The sequence below is a fragment of the Conger conger genome, chromosome 6 (assembly GCF_963514075.1).
Source record: "Conger conger chromosome 6, fConCon1.1, whole genome shotgun sequence".
NCBI lineage: Eukaryota > Metazoa > Chordata > Actinopteri > Anguilliformes > Congridae > Conger > Conger conger.
In genome coordinates, this window is record NC_083765.1 from 28136009 (window position 1) to 28156089 (window position 20081).

At 41.6% G+C, this 20081-nt stretch overlaps 2 protein-coding genes across 5 annotated transcripts; one reads left to right on the forward strand and one right to left on the reverse strand.

Moving 5' to 3' along the window:
- Positions 1 to 1021: 1021 nt before the first annotated feature.
- spcs3 (signal peptidase complex subunit 3) lies at positions 1022 to 5806 on the reverse strand. Its single transcript, XM_061246170.1, has 5 exons — positions 5543 to 5806; positions 4014 to 4087; positions 2811 to 2887; positions 2471 to 2586; positions 1022 to 1219 (listed from the first exon to the last, which is right to left on the reverse strand). Exons 1-5 carry the CDS (start codon positions 5683 to 5685, stop codon positions 1087 to 1089), a joined length of 543 nt encoding a protein of 180 aa, XP_061102154.1. The 5' UTR covers positions 5686 to 5806; the 3' UTR covers positions 1022 to 1086.
- A 926-nt stretch (positions 5807 to 6732) lies between these two features.
- Positions 6733 to 19176, forward strand: asb5b (ankyrin repeat and SOCS box containing 5b). Of its 4 annotated transcripts, none has more exons than XM_061246003.1 (8): positions 9133 to 9267; positions 10908 to 10968; positions 12749 to 12828; positions 13409 to 13516; positions 15737 to 15887; positions 16246 to 16380; positions 16769 to 16960; positions 17374 to 19176. In XM_061246003.1, exons 2-8 carry the CDS (start codon positions 10911 to 10913, stop codon positions 17499 to 17501), a joined length of 852 nt encoding a protein of 283 aa, XP_061101987.1. In that variant the 5' UTR covers positions 9133 to 9267; positions 10908 to 10910; the 3' UTR covers positions 17502 to 19176. The 4 variants fall into 4 exon arrangements, with proteins under 4 accessions (XP_061101985.1, XP_061101986.1, XP_061101987.1 ...); XM_061246004.1 differs by lacking the exon at positions 9133 to 9267 and adding an exon at positions 9664 to 9738; XM_061246001.1 differs by lacking the exons at positions 9133 to 9267; positions 10908 to 10968 and adding an exon at positions 6733 to 6946.
- The last annotated feature ends 905 nt before the right edge of the window (positions 19177 to 20081 follow it).

Here is a 20081-nt window from a genome sequence, read left to right on the forward strand (position 1 = left end):
TCCCTGTCCCTCTCTACCTCCCTATAAATCTTAATGGCAGTTCATTCTACAGCAAGACACTGATCCCAAACATACTGATACAAAGCTAAAGAATGATCAATTATCGAGTGACCAAGTCAATCACCTGATCTGAACCCAATCGAGCAGGTCTTTCATATGCTGAAGAGAAAACTTAAGGGGACGAGACCACAAAACAAGCATGGGCTAAAGATGGCTGCAATACAGGCCTGACTGAGCATCACCAGAGAAGACGTATGCAACAAAATACTAAACATCAGTTATTTTGTTTACATAACATTGCTGTGTCCCAAACATTATGGGGCCCTGAAATGGGGGGACAACATATAAACACTGCTGGTGAAACTGGTGATACCAAAATGTATAAAAATTTTAATCTGACAATGTGCACTTAAACTACATGCAATTCCTTTTTCTCGCAAATCTCAAAATTGTGGAGTACAAAGGTAAATAAATTATGGGTTTTTGTCCCGAACATTACGGAGGGCATTGTACTTGGCTATCTGCTTCTTAGGCATTGAAAGTAAATGTGCAATAGACATTTTTGGCTGGAAATAAGTTCAATAACCAGTTTTTACGGATTCTACATGTTAATATCACCAGTCAATACGCACAAATCTGTAAGTTCTGTACTCCTCCCCACGGACTGGATCCGTAACAGCCGCTTGTGAGCAGTGTCACGTGGGTTACAGCAGCCAATGACACAGCGTGAGTGAGTGAGTACCGGAGTGCACTGGCTTTCTGCCCCCGGCCGCAGATGCGTGTCTGAGAAAGTGAGAACTACGTCAGTGACTAAAAAATAAACTTTGAGGTGAGCACCACTAATGGCAGTGGACTGCTGAAATATCATCTTGAAATAATGCCTGTAAAGGACCACTGCAATTAAACAGGGCTGCTGGCTAACGCATTCCAGGGCCAGGTCAAATCTCGCCAAACCCATTCCCTCTTCTGAAACGGCGGTCGGAAAAGCAAACAAAATATCCACATGTAAACAACTCGCAGGCCCTGTGGTGTAAACTTTTATTAAAATCATAAAACAGTCACGTTTCACAAAGACAGTCGGGTGGTTCAGTAGCTCTGGGCGGTCTCGTACGCTTCAGGGAAAGGCAGGGACTTGTGACCGGAGCCGGTGACCAGGGGCAGGATTCCGGCATTTGGCACCACGTTCCATGACAAAGTCAGGGTGATGTTTTTATTGGCCCTGTCCAGGAGAGAAGGGGAGGTCAGGGCAACAGCACACCAATCATGTTCGTTGGGTGCATTCCGTTCTGAAGAATCAACACTGGAGAATTCACTAATTGGGAGTCATTGACACACAAAGTGCATTGTCCTGAAGCCTTTGTGAAGCATGTATAATGACTTGATTAACGTGTCAGCTTTGAAGCCAATCTAATGCCTTATGAAGTACATGGGGGAAAAGAGAAATATCGCTGGACTTTAAACTACACTTCCCAGCCAAGTTTCCGAGTCTGGACATGAAGGATCTGGACATGTATTTCCCCCTATAGGCTGATAACAATCTCTAAAAGAAAAACAACTTTCAGGGGACACTTTAGGATGAATTTGCTGATCAAAGTTTTTATTGTAAACATAAGGAAATGCTTGCTCAAAGAGCTGAACTTAGATATGGACAAACTGAAGACTTTTTCTGCCCAAAAGCGTACAAAAGAATGATGGGACTGCAAATTGAAATGTATAGTTTTTACATTTAAAAAGGAAAATCTGATCTTCCTCCATTTTACATTTTATAATGTACTTTAACGGGGGGAAATACTAAATGTTGAGCCACTGGAGGCAGACATTCTATGCTTAAAAATTATAATTCAATCAATGGACGCCAAAGGCATTTTTAAATAACATTTCTACACTGCCCTCTGCTGTACAAAGAGCGCATTACACCAACATGAAAGGACAAGGAAAAGGTAACAGTGTGTTACCATGCCTGCATTTCGCCCACCATAGTACTAATATCGCTGCTGAGTTTAGAACCCCAGCTTATCTCTTTGTATATACACAGACATGTGCCCTCACTGGTGTTGTAAGATCATGGGTGTACAAGTAATTTCAGTAATAAGACAATTCTGTGTATTAACATTAAAGGTACAATAGGTAATTTTCTTCTAACTTTCGAGAGAGGAATTACAGCAACAAACACGCTCAAACCACAACACTGTTGATCCCACCCCTTCTCTGTGAATGCGCTGACCAATTTCAACCAATGAGCTTGAATTATTGTACAACTATACGATGTTTTGGTACAGAGTGCCGGCAGAGGGTGAGTCAACATGTCAGTGAGGCTTTTTCAATGATAGGAAGGGATTTACAATGGTCTTGTAACAATGTTTTAACACAAAAATCTTACCTATGCTACCTATAATAACAATAATTAGTTGTGAATAACTAGTATTAATATTGTAGCCTACATCATTTTCCTTATATTTGAATTGCTTACCGAAGGCCGTTCCCATCATCAAAGAAGAAGTATTTGGACTTCATGTCTTTCAGGGAGAGCTTCGTATTCGCACCTCTCAGGACGATCCTGTCCCAGAGAACCACCTGGTTCAGAGCCTGCAGGAGACAGGGTGCTCATTACCTTCACAATCCAACAGAACTTGCCCGCTGAACGTTCAAAGAAAATGCAGATATGTAACAACATAGGTTAACTGCCCAATGACAAATTAGCCAGAACTGCTTTAAGAACAAAACAAAAAAAATATGATTTAGTAATTATGAAATAGCAAAACTTGCATCATGGAAAGAGTAATTTCCATGAAACAGGAGGCCCCACTCACATTGCTTTTAGTTGAATATTCTGCAGACAGATACAGGAAGAGCTGTTTGACGTTCCAGTCAAATATTGGCTGGAGATGTGGTGATGGTTAAAGAACAATGCATTGAGGACTGTTGTTTTTCAGTTTCTTTTCTATTAAACCTTTAATTAAACAGGTAAGTCTCATTGAGAAAAAATACTTATTTCACAATAGATACCTGTCTAAGGGGGCAGCATAGGATCCATAAACGCTGCTTACCAAGACAACATTTATGTAAAAGAGGGTCAGATTTACCAAGGCAACAGTCACAACGCAAAAAACATTTGCTCTATTTGCTGCCGGTCGCACATACTGACACGTTAACAACCGATTTACAAAGACTGTTACTAATTACACAGCCGAATAAATTAAAAGCCCTCATTCACAATTTTGCTCGAGGATAAAGGCTACCCATAAAAAGGGTCATAATATAAATAATATTGCATGCATACAGGTCCAGATTACAAGGCAGCGAGGGAAGCACAGGAAGATTTAAATGCACAGACCAAGAAATACAAGACTCATGATCAATGACAGCTTCACATTATATTACAGCATAGGAATACAATGGCAATAGAGGACACAAATTGGAACGATCATTTAAATTCTTTAGGTAGGCCGATAATAAAACAAACAGTGGAGGAAGCAGATAAATGATGGCATAGGCTAATGTTAGTCAGCATACTATAGAGAGGCATCAAACAGTCGCAGAGTGAACCGACATCCGAATAGTGATTTTGACGCATTACGACCGCAGTAAATCCCATGTAAATATTTGACCTTATAGCTCCTGGTTTTGCGTTGTCTTTTGCATTGGAAAAGCAGCTACAAACAAATAAAAATAAATAAACACGTTGAAGCCAATACTGGTTGCACACACCAAACTGCCACCAAGAAAAAGCTGGCAGATTTACAAATTCTGGTTAGATAGGACCAACAACTTATATTTCATTCGTTCCAACAAAATAATGACCTAAACCTTTCAGGGTGGGCTACAACTTGACAAAGACAAGTCAACAAACATACATGTCTAGAAATGAAAAGGAATGTTTTGTTTTTACATGAGCAACCAATCACAGCAAGGCCCATCTCCACTCTAAAAATATCTGCCAACCCAAACAAGCCAGCTTGCATCACTAATCACCAGCACACCAACACACAAAGAACCAGAGGGTCAAAGGATATCAGCTGAAATGTCAAAGGTGAGGAATCCCAAATCACTGCGTTCTCGGGGGCCAGTAAAGTCGTCCACATTTTTCCTGAAAAGAAAAGCACGAGTACGTCAACAGTTTTACCAACGGCACAAAAAGCTGAGCAACTTCCTGAGGTTGACCTATATTTCACGCGAGACACAATTTCCAGTTTGCTTTGATAACCGTATCTATACTTGCAGACAACTGTTAATTTAAAAATGAACACTGCAAACAAATGTTGTGCGTTTAACATTCAACTGCTTTTGGGAAACACATGCCATGCAGCCATCGGGAGAAATTCACACAGTTGACGATTCTGATAGAAGTTTTACAAATTTAAGAAGTTCACAAACAGCTGTATAAAAGGACTCTGTCATCTCAGAGCTGCATTACACCCCTCACTTTCAAAACAAAAATAATAATACACTTCAAATACAACGCCTATATATATATATACATATACTTAATGGAACAGACCACACTATCACAAATGTCATTTAGTAAATAATATGTTCTTTAAAATGTTGATGCTCCTTAGAACATGACTATTTTTCAAGTTTACTCGGCAATAGGTCTATGTATAAAAGATCTGCATTAATTTTGCAGAAGCTCTTATCCTGAGTGGCGTAGAATACAGGATATGCATTCAATAGTTACAGAGCTGCCTAACGACAGTATCAGAGCAGACAGTACATGCTTTATAACATATTAAAACATATATAAATATATAAAGTGATCACTTCTGAATAAAAGACAGGTACAAAAATGTTTAATACACAATGCAGAAAAATGTGCATTCAATATAAGGATAATAAGTGAAAGCACTGGTGAAACAAAGGGTAAAAATAGGACTGCTTGATGAAATTCGTTATAGGCCTAGTGAACAGGTAACTACTTCACAACACTAAAACACCTGGGGGCCATCAACAGCAAATCATTTTGACCTTAAATGTAGCGACGCAGTATCACTGAAATTCGATGATGGATCCAGGTACACTAAGGAAAATAAAATTATCTAGACTATACACGATCGCCGGTATGTAATGTATGCTGCAAATTGTAGCAGGACATCAACTTAACGTAGCTAGCCAGCTACTGTACACAAGTGGTTATTACGTGCTCTTCCGTCTGAGTAACGTGCTCCATTGCTATTGGATACTTGCTAGCGAGCAAGCCGATATTCTATTGAAAATAATGACTGATTTAAAACTCTCAAAACACTTTCTTATGATATAAATCATTGTAGCCATTGCATTGCAGGCACTTAGCTACTTACAAACGAAACCTTTACCATAATAAACAGCTAACTCGCAAATCTAACGTTACTTGGAGCAAATACAATGCAATGTAGGACTAATTTACAAGTTAAAATGAGCTAGCCAAGCAAATATACAATGTAACCTAGTTCGACGGGTCATGAAACAATAGTAATTACTAACTACACAAAAATACAAACCAACTAGATAGCATACTTGCTAAGTACGTAAGCTAGATAATGTATTAGCTTCGTTGAACACTTACAGCATCACTTTTGATACGTGTATGTCCACAGGGACGCTTCTGTCTTTGAATGCCGTGGTGATAAAACAGCCGAATGTGAGGGCTGCCATCACACTGAGTGAAAAAGCAAAAAGGGAATTGGCCCTCGATAATACAGTATTCATTTTAGTAAGTGCAACTACCTAATTAGATAATATTTAGCTGTAAGTTCAGCGAAAACTAACGGGCAGCAACCAGCTGCTTGGAAAATGGTCTTGCGTGCAGGAAGTATGGATTATTTCAAAGATGCGGAAACGAAACAAAAGCACCCTGCTTCGATTTCATAAAGACTTATAATTCACAGCGCCGCCTCGTGGATTGGGGTTCAACTCGCGATGAATACGATAGGCTACATTTGTGTTGTGTGTGGGGGGGTTGTGGACTACACAAGCAGTTAGCCTAAAACAATAACAGCACGACAACATACTGTAAGCTACCATGATTCATGCTCAGAAGGTATCACGATGTCAAATTCCAGAACTTGAGACCAATATGTATAAATAATAAACTAAAATTAACATTGTATACAGTAATGCTCCACCAAGTCCACACTCAAATACCATGAAATGTGTGACATGTGGTCTTATGTAGGACTACGTGATACTACATGTAATCAGACGATAAGCGCTCACATTGTAGTTCTGAGTAGTGATAAAGTTTTGTGTAAAACTCATTTCCATGCTACGAATGCTGTATGTGGCTCAGAACTGCCACCATTAGGTGTATCTACGTTCTGGCGCACGCCTCTGAACTGGTAGGCCTATGGGTTTGTCCTAAATGTTATCCCGAATTTAATTCTTTTTAAATAAACATCAGGATTCCAGAGCACAATAGGCATTTCTATAAATAGCAAACAATCGCAAGTGTCCTGTTTATTTAATGTTATACCCTTTGATAGCTGTTTGTTTCCAGGTAGCAAAACAAACCTTTTCTCTAGCTTTACTATCCAAAATTCAAAAATTGTAGCCTAATTTGAAGACGATGTTTGCCCTTTGTTTCTGTTCAGTGTGACAAAGCCTATGAACAATGTCCAGCGCTGGAGCGCCGTTTTCCACAGGCTGGGGTACAGCTGTTTTATCTTACTCCTGCTGGGGAGCCAGTTGCTGTGGGAATTCCTGAGCGTGGCATATGATCCCGTCAGCACAACACAGACTCTTTCCAAAACACTCGCCGCCACCCAACGAGGAGCAATGACGGAGATACTGGAAAGAAAGCCGTTCGGCTCCCAGTTTGCTAACGTGTACCTCAGCATATTCGCGCTCTTTTGCTTCAAGCTCTTCGTCAAGATCAGCCTCAATATCCTCACCCACTTCTATGTGGTCAAAGGCAACCGTAAGGAGGCCGCTCGGATCGCCGCCGAGTTTTACGATTTTGGTCAAGGACACAGTAAGTAAACTGTTACAACGATTCTCCCGATGTTTTGGAACGTGCGAGATGCCGTGACTACCCAAAGGAAAATCAGTCACTATGTTCTCAGGCATGCCACAAGTTGGGGTTAAGAAGGTCGGTAAATTTGATCTGCAGTCTAGCAACAGGTTGTAGTTTTCTATCGTGGACAATTAAATCCATTGTTTCTGCAGCTTCCGAAAATGTTTTTAAAGACATACGAATGTTTGTGACAGTAGGCCAATATTATTACTGCTATAAATACCCTATTTATTTAACCATGATACATGTTGTTGGACTCCAGGTACAGCAGGCTAATGCTGTAAACATCCATTTAAAGGAAATAAACTTTAGGAGACAAATTATGAAACATAATATCCTGACTTTACGTTTTATTACGTAGGCAAAAATAAAGAAATATATATTTTTATTTTTGGAAACATTAAAATTGCCTACATCACCAAAATTAGGCCTACAGTTTTTAGGATACATGAGCATGATTAATACTTTTGGAGAGAGTATACATTTCTATAACCAGCAATGGCCTCTTTGCATGCTATGTTCTTGCTGTCGAGACAGTGATAATAGTGTATAGTACTATTGACAGTAATGTTCCTTCTTCAGTCGTACATAGCATACAGAAAAACTGTAGGTTAATTCTACTACTGCCAACACACAAACACACACACACACACACACACACACACGTTTTCCTGTTATTTATTAAATATAATACTGTTTCCATCTTATTTATTGATTCTCTCAACTTCATTTTGTGATTAAGGTCAGTGCTATTGCAGTTAAGGTAACAGTGTTTTGTAGACTTCTCTTCATCAAGCACATGTCTGTCATCATTGAACACAGAGAATTCAGCTGGGAAAAGACCCTCTTAGCCCTGACAACAGTATAAGAGGCAAAACTAAAAATACAATTCCTCATTTTGTGTATACTCCAGACAACACATACACACAGGCACAAACACCCACACATGCACGTACGCATACACATGCACACACACACGCACACTCCAATTTTAGCTGTATTCTGCAATTAAATCAGCTATTTAAATAGGGCAGAGTTCTTTAGGAAGTACAACACATGTAGCAATCAAGAGAAGGTGATTCAATGTTCAATGTTATCTGTGAACTGCATATCCTAGACTTACATGGTTTCACCAAGATGTTATACTATTTTTTGTATAAAGTACATTATAAATGTATTATTTTAAGTGGGAATGTGCCTGTAGGAGTCACACTGGTAGCTAGTGAGCCATATTCATAATATTATGAATCACTGTATTCCTCTTGCTATTTTTATTATTGTCATAACTCCCATGTAGTCTGCAGTGTGCACACTGCCCTTTGTTCTGGATGCCATGTTTATGTTTATGTCACTATGCAGGACTGTCTTTATTAAAAGCCCCAGTCATTTGATACAACTTAAAAGTGTAATGTGAAGGTTTGGACTGGGGTGGCCATTGTTCTGAGAACACCAGCATACACATGTTGAAGTAACATTCAATCTTCAAGCTTTTCTCATTCATTTTTATTATTATTATTATTATTATTATTATTATTATTATTATAAAGTGTGCTTGTGAGATTAAAAGTAGATTTTGTTGCAGAGCTATCTAAAAGTGTGTGCTCATATAGAGTTTAATTAACACTGGATATTTCCCTGTGTAAGGGGAAATGAACATACACGGATAAAGCATGCACTGTATGTGAACTGTATTTTGCAATATATATCAAAACGTTTAGAAATAGGCAGTTTTCATATATTTTATATATCAGAAACATATTAGGAAGGATCAACATATATTTGCCATTTAGCCTACTTGAAATATATCGCACTTTTTTTCCTTATGCGAAGTTAGACCCTTGCAGTCAAAATGAAAATAAAAAAAGAAGGAATAAATACACAAAAATGAGCGACTCTCACAATGGGATAACTGGGTTAATGCTTGTACTGAGATTAAGGCCGTTCCTAACGCATTTTATAAATAGAACAGCGCTGTGTAATCCCTTTTCCATCCCCCAATCGCTGCTCTCCTCAGTGCAGCCTCGCGCTGCCTTTCCGTGTTATCGCGGTCAGCTCCAGAGCGCCCTGTAAAAACAACGAGCCAGCCAATCAGCGCTCAGGCAAGCTCGACTCGTGCTGCCGAAGGTTTTCGCAGCGAGGATTATCTGATACAAACATGCCTGAAGTTCCATGTATAGAGAGTAACACGCGAGAGAAAGCACCAAGGAAAAGAACGCTAGAAATTACCGAGGATTTCCCTGCTAAAAAGAAATCCTGCTGGGGCATTTTAACAAGTCAAGGTCAGTGCTAGATGTGTATGAATCCCCCCTCCCCCATGGTGCTACTCTTGATAATACATTTGCAAAATCAACAATGCTGTTCATTTGGACAAGTTATTTTGAGGCTATCAAGATTCAAAAAAATTTTGGGTTGGAAGGTTTACAGGATTTACAGTTTTGTCTATATGTTGCATTTTCAATTTTGTATTTTGTGTATGTATGTTACCTCATGATTTCTATAACATATTATGAGTTCAGGGTATGCATGTGCAACATACATGTCGAGATATAAAGTGTATAGCCAGTGAGTTGTAAATGCCATGCTTGCACAGTAACTCTGGGAATAGGGCCAGTTATTAGATCGCCTTCCTGCTTCAGTCACTACTGTCAAAGATCCATCTATTCGAAGAGGGGAAGTGGTCCTCATGTTACGTTGTACATAAGTTATGTGTATGTGTTGCCATAAACTATAATCATTTCACCTGTCCAAATGTGAGTACGTTTTTGTTGTTTCTCTTAGAGCAGCTCTATTTGGTGCAATGTTGTGCAGTGAAACATTGTGTTTACTATGGACTGTTGCATTACAGAAATAATCCAGTAATCATTGTCTGTCATAATCATTGAATAATCATTGTGTGAAATGTTGAATGAGTGTAGAATAAGTAGTTTTTCTATGGGTGTTGGGATTGTTTTCTGACTCAGCAGTAGCAGAATTTGAGATGAACTCGACATGCTAATCTTGTCTTTCCCAAGACACAATAAAAACATGACCTTCATACTGTTTTCTTCTTAAAGTAGGGTTAAAGGGCCATAGGCTATTGAGATTTGAACCCGGACAGCGAGAGATGTAGGTTTCCCCTAGACAATGGATTCATAATTAATATACCCACCACAATATTACATAACAGCAAATTAATATTCCAGCATTTGCTCTGTACCTAGGGAGTGACGAAGCAGAATAAAGCAGTTTTTATTCAGTTTAATTTTGATTCAGTTTAATTTCTTCTTCGTCAGTCACTGGTCAGTATCATCTCTGGTGAATGTGTACACTCAGTCAACATGGAAAACAGAAGCACGTGCTCGGAGTACGCATGAAATATTCATGAGGGCCTTTTACATGGAAAGAAAAGCTTTTCACTTGAAGCCACAGTAGTAGCTCGACTTGCTTTTGTTCCAGGTGACCAATAGCCTTTGAGCGTTTCAGGTAACCATGGACTCCCTCTGAGAGCTGTGTTGAACATTCTAGGCAGAAAAGAATCTGGGCCCTTGTTTGCACCATTGGGTGCTTGAATTCATTTGTGTTTGGGTGGACCATTAGGATAGTTGTCATGTACATTAATTCACAGTGGTCCCAGCAGGGTTGTTGTACTGCCACTGTGACATTTCAAGTGAAATTTCTCTGGATCCATTGAAAATGTCAATGGAAAGTTGTGGAATATGCTTTGAACATTGTGGGAAATAAACAAAAGAATGAATGATTACATTTTCAACTGTAGGCTAAGGACTCAGATCCTAAACAGAGAGTGGCACGCATGAGAGTGCTCTCCAAGCCATCAGCATTTGGCTTAATTTCGCAGTCAAATCAGGCTGAGCCCCAAAGGTGGCTGTTTTGAATATAGGGACGAAGCCAACTCGGGGTGACAACAATCCTCTGTTTGCAGGCCATGTCTTACACATTTGATTACGGCTGGCTTGATGTGCCATGGGGTGACGGCGACCTTGGTACGTAGAAGCACTGGGGCGTAGTCTCTGTGACAGGGGTTTGGGTCTGTGGATGAGTTTTGTGCAGCATTTCAGACTGGCGGATTGTATGCACTGCAGCTAGGCCAGATGGCTGACTGAGAGACATGTCTAAATATAGCCCCTGATTTACTGACTGCAAAGCACACCTAACAGTCCTCTGATATCTGTAGACATTTTGAAAGCATGGGGAAGGCAGCTACTTACCTCAAGCAAAAGATTGTGTATTTTCAATGAAACATTGAATCGTATCTGTGCTAAATGAATGATGGTTCGTCCTTGGATACTGTTGTGCTACAAAGTGCTACAACTTGACAATGAAGCTCATTGTTTTGAAGGCAATGTTTGAAGCAAAGCCTTTTTTATAGTCATTGTGCTCTAAATTGCATTACAGCGACATTTAGCGATTCCTAGTATGTAGAAATACTGTTTTAAAAAATAAATAACAGCAAAGCTAAATATCACCTTTGAAGCTTTTGTATGCATTTGTCATCTCCTTGGATTTGCACCAAATCGCAATTAAATCAGTTACATTTCTGATATGTAGTGAAGGAAATTACAACCAGTGCCTCTTTACCACTCCAGTATTATTTTTAGTTGTTTATATATATATTTTTTTACTTAATTGAGAATTGCTTCCCTTGCAATTACATTCCATTTTTATTTTGTAGCATTTTTACATTATCTGTCAGTATGAGATTAGTGTGCATATTAGAGTGTGAAAATTATGAAGTGTTAACCTTGCATACACCAAGTGGTTTTTGTGCATTGTTTAGAAAACAGCATACCAGTGTTCATTTGAAATTTTCAGAGAAGGAAAACAGAAATTCAGTTCAGCAGGGAGCATCACATAATATTATTTATTTATGTATTTATTTACTTATTTAACTTATTAATTTTGAAATCTGATCTTTCTTGTGTGCAGGTTACATTGGTGTTCATAATTTATAGTGTCCGACACTAACAGTACAGCCAAAAGCACCAGGGGTATTTCATTGTGAAATAAGCACAGTATAAGCGCAATATGTCTCTGAAATCGATGGCAATTAACATGCTTTTAATTCATTTCTCCATTCAGATGTATTTCCCTCATATTTAGTAAATGGATAAAAAAACATACCTCCCAGAGGTAATGTGTTGGTGAAGGTGAGAATGGAAGCCATTCATTGAAAGTCACTGAAGGCCTTGTTTTAGCGCTTTATTCCTTCATCAAAAGAATTGACTCAGGAGTATAACAGTACTTAACCTTGGGCATGGTCCCCTACTGTAAAATAATAATAATACAAAATAAATAAATAACATAACGTAACCCTACATTGAGAACGCCATATCTGGACCAGCGTGTGCATTTATCATTGTTTCAACAACCCTTCTCTCCAAGTCACCTGTGTTCTGTTATATATTAACTGAGCAAATTCATCATTAATGCCATTTCCCGGGATATCTGTAGCTGTTATTCCACAACTCGGCTTTATTAACAATGTAAGCGGAGCGTTCAGCTGAAACTGTAAAACCTAACACTTTTTTCCAAATGTGACGATTATGTCACGTGATAGAACTCCCCCACAGCGGAGGTAGACGAAGAAACTGTAATCATGATAATAGTACCAGTTTGTTTGTACCTGTACTGTTTGGTTTTAACAATGGAGGTTGCTAGGTAGTGTGCGAGAATGCAGGAGGGCTTTGTGTTTGTTTACTTTCTAATGAACTTTCCTTCACGGGAGAAGGGCCCGCTGATTGTTTGAGGTGTGGTCTGCCGCAGGGTCATGGGCGGACCGCTCGCCGCTACACGAGGCTGCGTCTCAAGGTCGCCTGCTCTCCCTGAGGACTCTGCTGTCACAGGTGGGCGCTGACGAGCTGTCAGACACAGGGGGCTCAGAAGTGTCTGTCTCCAAGGCTGTCAGACACAAGGGGGCTCAGAGCAGTTAATGCCATTGTAGAGATACCTTATGCTACAGTTATTTAGCTGATCCAAAGTGACTTACAGTCGATTAGACTAGGCGTGGCACATTCCCCCCTGTACCAAAGGGGGGTGGGGCTTGCTCAAGGGCCCAACAGCTGCAGGGATCTTATCAAGGCTCCACTGGGGCTTGAACCACTAACCTTCCTGGTCCTAGTTATGTACCTTAGCCACTAGGCTACAGGCTGCCCCCAGAAAAAGCTGAATAGAGTGGAAGGATATATGAACATGAACAATAGAGGGCACAAGAGAGAGGTGAATGAGGAAGTACCAGTGTAATGAATATTACAGTGAAAACTATGGCAGATTACTTTTAAACTGATTAAGCTTCGGCTATATTCTGACTGAAAGTCCACCTAAACAAAGTCAGTCAACCTACCCTGTAATAAATAAAGGTTAAGCAGAATGAAGTGATGTAAATATGGTGATGTAACTATGGTGATGTATTTCCCCCTGCTCTAGGGCTACAGTGCAAACATCCTCACCATCGATCATGTGACTCCTCTCCATGAAGCCTGCCTCGGAGACCACGTGGCCTGTGCCCGAGCGCTCATTAATGCAGGAGCCAATGTAGGCCCCTCTCCCTCACACCACATGTAGGCCCCTCTCCCTCAGACCACATGTAGCCCCCTCTCCCTCACACCACATGTAGGCCCCTCTCCCAAACAGCACGTGTAGGCCCCTCTCCCTCACACCACATGTAGGCCCCTCTCCCAAACAGCACATGTAGGCCCCTCTCCCTCACACCACATGTAGGCCCCTCTCCCTCACACCACATGTAGGCCTTTCTCCCAAACAGCACATGTAGGCCCCTCTCCCTCACACCACATGTAGACCCCTCTCCCTCACACCACATGTAGGCCCCTCTCCCTCGCACCACATGTAGGCCCCTCTCCCTAACACCACATGTAGGCCTCTCTCCCAAACACCACATGTAAGCCCCTCTCCCAAACACCACATGTAGGCCCCTCTCCCAAACACCACATGTAGGCCCCTCTCCCAAACACCACATGTAGGCCTCTCTCCCAAACACCACATGTAGGCCCCTCTTCCTCACACCACATGTAGGCCCCTCTCCCAAACACCACATGTCGGCCCCTCTCCCAAACACCACATGTAGGCCCCTCTCCCTAACACTACATGTAGGCCCATCTCCCAAACACCACATGTAGGCCCCTCTCCCTCACACCACATGTAGGTCCCTCTCCCAAACACCACATGTGTGCCCCTCTCCCTAACACCACATGTAGGCCCCTCTCCCTAACACCACATGTAGGTCCCTCTCCCAAACACCACATGTGTGCCCCTCTCCCTAACACCACATGTAGGCCCCTCTCCCAAACACCACATGTAGGCCCCTCTCCCTAACACCACATGTAGGCCCCTCTCCCTAACACCACATGTGTGCCCCTCTCCCTAACACCACATGTAGGCCCCTCTCCCAAACACCACATGTAGGCCCCTCTCTCTAACACCACATGTAGGCCCCTCTCCCTAACACCACGTAGGCCTCTCTCCCAAACACCACATGTAGGCCCCCCTCCCTAACACCACATGTGTGCCCCTCTCCCAAACACCACATGTGTGCCCCTCTCCCTAACACCACATGTAGGCCCCTCTCCCAAACACCACATGTAGGCCCCTCTCCCAAACACCACATGTAGGCCCCTCTCCCAACCACCACATGTAGGCCCTCCTCCCAAACACCACATGTAGGCCCCTCTCCCTAACACCACACGTAGGCCTCTCTCCCAAACAGCACATGTAGGCCCCTCTCCCAAACACCACATGTGTGCCCCTCTCCCAAACACCACATGTGTGCCCCTCTCCCTAACACCACATGTAGGCCCCTCTCCCAAACACCACATGTAGGCCTCTCTCCCAAACAGCACATGTAGGCCCCTCTCCCAAACACCACATGTAGGCCTCTCTCCCAAACAGCACATGTAGGCCCCTCTCCCAAACACCACATGTAGGCCCCTCTCCCAACCACCACATGTAGGCCCCTCTCCCAAACACCACATGTAGGCCCCTCTCCCTAACACCACATGTGTGCCCCTCTCCCAAACACCACATGTAGGCCCCTCTCCCTAACACCACATGTAGGCCCCTCTCCCAAACATCACATGTAGGCCCCCCTCCCTAACACCACATGTAGGCCCCTCTCCCTAATACCACATGTAGGCCTCTCTCCCAAACAGCACATGTAGGCCCCTCTCCCAAACACCACATGTAGGCCCCTCTCCCAAACACCACATGTGGGCCCCTCTCCCAAACACCACATGTAGGCCCCTCTCCCAAACACCACATGTAGGCCCCTCTCCCAAACACCACATGTAGGCCCCTCTCCCAAACACCACATGTAGGCCCCCCTCCCTATCACCACATGTAGGCCCCCCTCCCTAACACCACATGTAGGCCGCTCTCCCAAACACCACATGTAGGCCCCTCTCCCTAACACCACATGTAGGCCCCTCTCCCAAACACCACACGTAGGCCTCTCTCCCTAACACCACATATACATATAATTTGTGTGCATGCTATTCCAAATATTTTCATCGTGGATTAATTCTTAGAGGAGACCCAACACTGGTAGCATCATTGGAATCTGGTTCTGACAGCATTGTCATCCATGTAGTGTGATAACGTTACCACAAAGCTGCAGAGAGTTGTACACGCGGCAGGGATAGTCATGCATGAGCTCACAGTTTGGGCACTGCTGTGAAATGTGGTGTAGTGAGAGGGCAGCATTGTGGTCTTGGTGTGAGTGCGTGTTGATGTTCTCTGCAGGTAAACGGCACCACCATCGACGGTGTGACGCCGCTGTTCAACGCCTGCTCCACGGGGAGTGTGACGTGTACAGAGGTGCTCCTGGAGCACGGTGCCAAGCCCCAGGCCGAAATATGCCAGCCCTCCCCCATACACGAAGCCACCAGCAAAGGTACTGTACCTGTACCAACCCTGGCCGGGTGATGGACTGCTAAACGTATGTACTCGCTGCCATCGGTTATCTTTCTTTTACTATTCATGTTTCCATTGCTGCTTTCAAATGGCTTTAATATTGGCTCACTTTGCTGGAACTGTAACAAAAAATCTGAACACATTAAACACATATTTAAAAAGTAAACATTAACCTTCTGAAATCCCACCATAAAATGTCTAATTGATGGCAAAATTATTATTTTGTTTGGTCAGTAAGAACAAAAGGTCAAATAAATTATTTATGAACAATGTAGGATGAGGTTCTGCTTTATACAGCCTTATGATGTTGGGTGTGACGGCGTTCCTGACCCTCCCAGGGCGAAGCTCGTGTGTGGAGGCTCTGATTGCGTGGGGGGCTGACGTGGACTATGACATTCCTCACCTGGGAACGCCACTCTACATCGCGTGCATGTCCAAAGAGCTGCAGTGCACCCGGGTTCTGCTGGACGGGGGTAAGGGCCCCTATATTACTCTATTGGTGACTGTAGCCATATTAAATGAGCTGTTTATTATTTTAACACTGAGAAACAATTCATTTTCCAATCAATAAAATGTTGCAGAAATTAAGGTTTGTCTGTGTTGTGACATATTTAGTCTGATAATCTTTAGGAGAGATTGCAGTATAAAACGGGATTTGTCCAGTGGTGTTCCATATGAGAGTGTGTCAATGAGTGATGTGTGAGACTGACTTTGTCATGATCTGAACATTTCATATCATTTTCTTTGATCCTTTATTGTTTGCTGCAGTGGATGAGGTATGCCAGTCCTTTGCTTGAGGTAAGTGCTGTGAGGAGGGTGTGCGTAGGTCACCGGTTGTTCACCTATTATCCTTCCCCACAGGAGCAAACGTGCAGAAAGGAAGGTTCCTGGAGACGCCTCTACACGCTGCCGCGCAGAAGGACTGCCCGGAGATAATGCAAGTGCTGCTGGAGTTCGGAGCCAACATCAACTCTAAGAACCTGGAGCTGAAGCGTCCGGTGGAGACAGCACCCCCTAGCAGCCTGGCTGAGAGGTTGCTCTTGCTGTACGAAGGTAGGTCATAGCCTGTCTGCTTTGTACGAACGGATCAGTATTCTATGTGATGGTCTTGAGCTCAGCTATAGTGGAGAATGTGAGGCTCCCTTAAGAAGAGTTTGAAGAGGAACTGAGGTTTTGGTAATTTGGCCAAAAATAGGCTTTTTGATTTTCTCAGTATGTGGTGTATTGTTGGATAGTGATGATTGCTGATGTTCATATAATGACCTTGCACAATATTGTTGGCAAGCCAAAAGCAGCAGTTCTGTTCAGAATTGGCAGAATCAATGCAGAGAGAACACACGTAATCATTGCTGAGCCTAAAGAAGTGTGTGTGTGTGGAAATCAGATTTAGATTCTTACTGTAAGTGTTCCTAATTGGAGGAAAGCTTTGAGTGACATGTATATGTCTCTCCTGCCCCTCCTTGCAGCCATGCCCCGCTCACTGTGTCAACTGTGTCGTCTGAGCATCAGGGAGTACGTGGGCCGGTCCAGGCTGCATCTCATTTCAGAACTTCAACTGCCCAATTTGTTAAAGCGGTTCCTGCAATACAGATAGAACAGAGCTCCCCCACCTTCTCTGTATCTCTCCCCCTCCCACACTCTTTCCCTCTCTCAAGTGCATTTATGACTTCCTATATTTTCTGCCTGTTTTTTTCTTCCCCCGAGCCACACCCATCACTAAAATGTAACTCTATAACTGCACTCTCGTAACCATGCAACAAAGGAACGGCACTACTGTACTTGAATTGTACGAAACTATCCTTTAGAATGTAGGGCAAGATTTGCAAATAGAAATTAATCTCGACTTTGGAGTTCATTAAGTCTATATGTGATGCGTGTTTTCCTTAACTGTGAATGGCTAATGTAAACAATAGTTGTGCCCCCCAAAACAAGTTTAAACTTGGGACATTACACGTTTAAACTTTTACTGTGTTCTTAATGTGTACGGTATTGTGTTTCTTAGAATGAAAAAGACACACTCACTTAAAAGTATGATTCAAAGCAAAGGAGAAAGCACATTGCTCGTATGCTGAATGTGCCTCTGTCATGTTGAGCCAGTTCTCTTTGCAAATGTATGTTGATGTTTGTCTCTGCCTTGTGAATAATCTCCAGTTTCTATTACTGTTCTGGAGTAATAGGGTGTCATTGTGACCTTTCTTTGCATGCTTCCAGATTGGACTTTTGATGCAAAATAGCATTTATATGTTATGTACTTAAGTACAGTATCATTGTCACTCTGGGAAACAGACACACCTATTTTATACAATTCATGTATCATATTATATGTTTAATTCACTATCAAACTTAAATGGGTCAGTACCTTGAGAAACACAGTTTGCAGTATAATGTGTGAACACCTGTATACATGTAGTGTTACACTGTTAACAAGGCCTACCTAGAGCTCAGCAGCAAGACCAGATGACTCAACAAGAGAATTCAGTGTGGTTCATGGTCCAATCGAAACGCTGTCATTTTGATTGTTGTGGCCCCTCTGTTTTAAACCTCCTCCCTATAGCCTCAGGCCTGCTACAATAGCTTGTTCGGGGTGAACAGTATGATGTGTGCATTAACTCAGTTTGCCATGTAACATGGAGTCCTCTTTACTAACATGTCCTTTTTGCTTAGGCCTTACAAAAATATATGACCTCTAAAAAGACAAAATCCTAATATATGTAAAATCATGATATATTTTCAAATATGTATTCACATAAACTTCACATATTAGAATGCTGTCACTTTTTGTTATGTTCTGCATATGCAGATTTGTGAAAAAATATATACTGTGATATGCTGTACAATAAATGCACATTGTTGCATATGATAATTTTTTAATATTCCATGTGTTTTTTGTTTATAAAATAATGCAACACCCTTATTTTTGCTAATACATTGTCCACATGTTGACATATTATGTGCTTTAAGTTGTGTTATTTGTGTGCCTACACATCTGATAAAAGAACTACATTTGAGTGTTACATTAGCCAAGAGATTCCAAGATAAATTACCGCAATAATCATGTTCACAATGGTGCTTGTGTTATGCAAGACACTGAAAGCTTGTGGATTTTTTGCTTATCTGTAAACACATTTAAGTGCAAAGTTTTATATTTTGAATGTAAACTTCCAATTCTCATTAATAAATGCATTTTGCCAAACTGCATCACATGTTATAAGTGTATGTAAATGTCTGTGTAAAATATGAAAAAATCAAATAAAAAGCTTGAATTTTAACCTTTTTCATTAGCTTAACATTTCCTTTCCCCTTCTTTTTCATTTGAAGGGCTAATGGCTATCACAGTCATCGCAGTGAACTTCATATGATTTTGTTGTTCCATTCAAAAAACAAATGTCAGTGCTGTGACCAGAACACTAGGTGGGGCTATACAGTCTGCCTCGCCACTGAAATGCATATCAACAGCACACAGTTCCTTTGTGTCGCTTCACAGGAGGGCTAATTACTCACCGTCCCTTCTCCTTTGCTGGATCGCTATCTTGTCTGCATTGTTAAGAGCTACATACATTAGAAGATTGCTGATTGCATTGATTTTTACAACAAATGATGCGCAGCAATCTGCCAAATAACATCAGTACCGCTGGGACTCCTTTGTCCTGGGATTTCCATGTTTTTTTTTGCTTGGAGAATATTCTCCTGCAATTGCACAATTGCCCTAGTCTCAGAATATCAGATCAGAACCACAAACAAAACAACATCAAATTTGGCCAAATTTGGGGTTGTATGTTTCTTAAATAGAAAAATAATTGTATTGTATTAAAGAAGAAGACAAATATAGCTTATATTATGTCACAAAGCTGGCTGGTACTTTAAAATATTACTTCAATGAGCCAAACCGTAATAATCAAAAGAAAGACTAAATTGCAATTAAATAAATAATGCATTCAATTAGCCAGAGTGCAAATGACAAAATCAATGTTCCGACTCAACACAAAGCTCTGCTTCCCCAGTCTATGCTGCCAAATGTTCACCATTGTCTAGCAGTCCTGAGTTTATTTATTCCCAGCTGAATACCAAAACAGTTTCATTTGGGCACATCTCAATTACCAAATCAACAACAAAGCAAGCTAAAGTGAGCTCATTTACATGACATTTAACACACCAATCAAACTCTAGCTGGGCT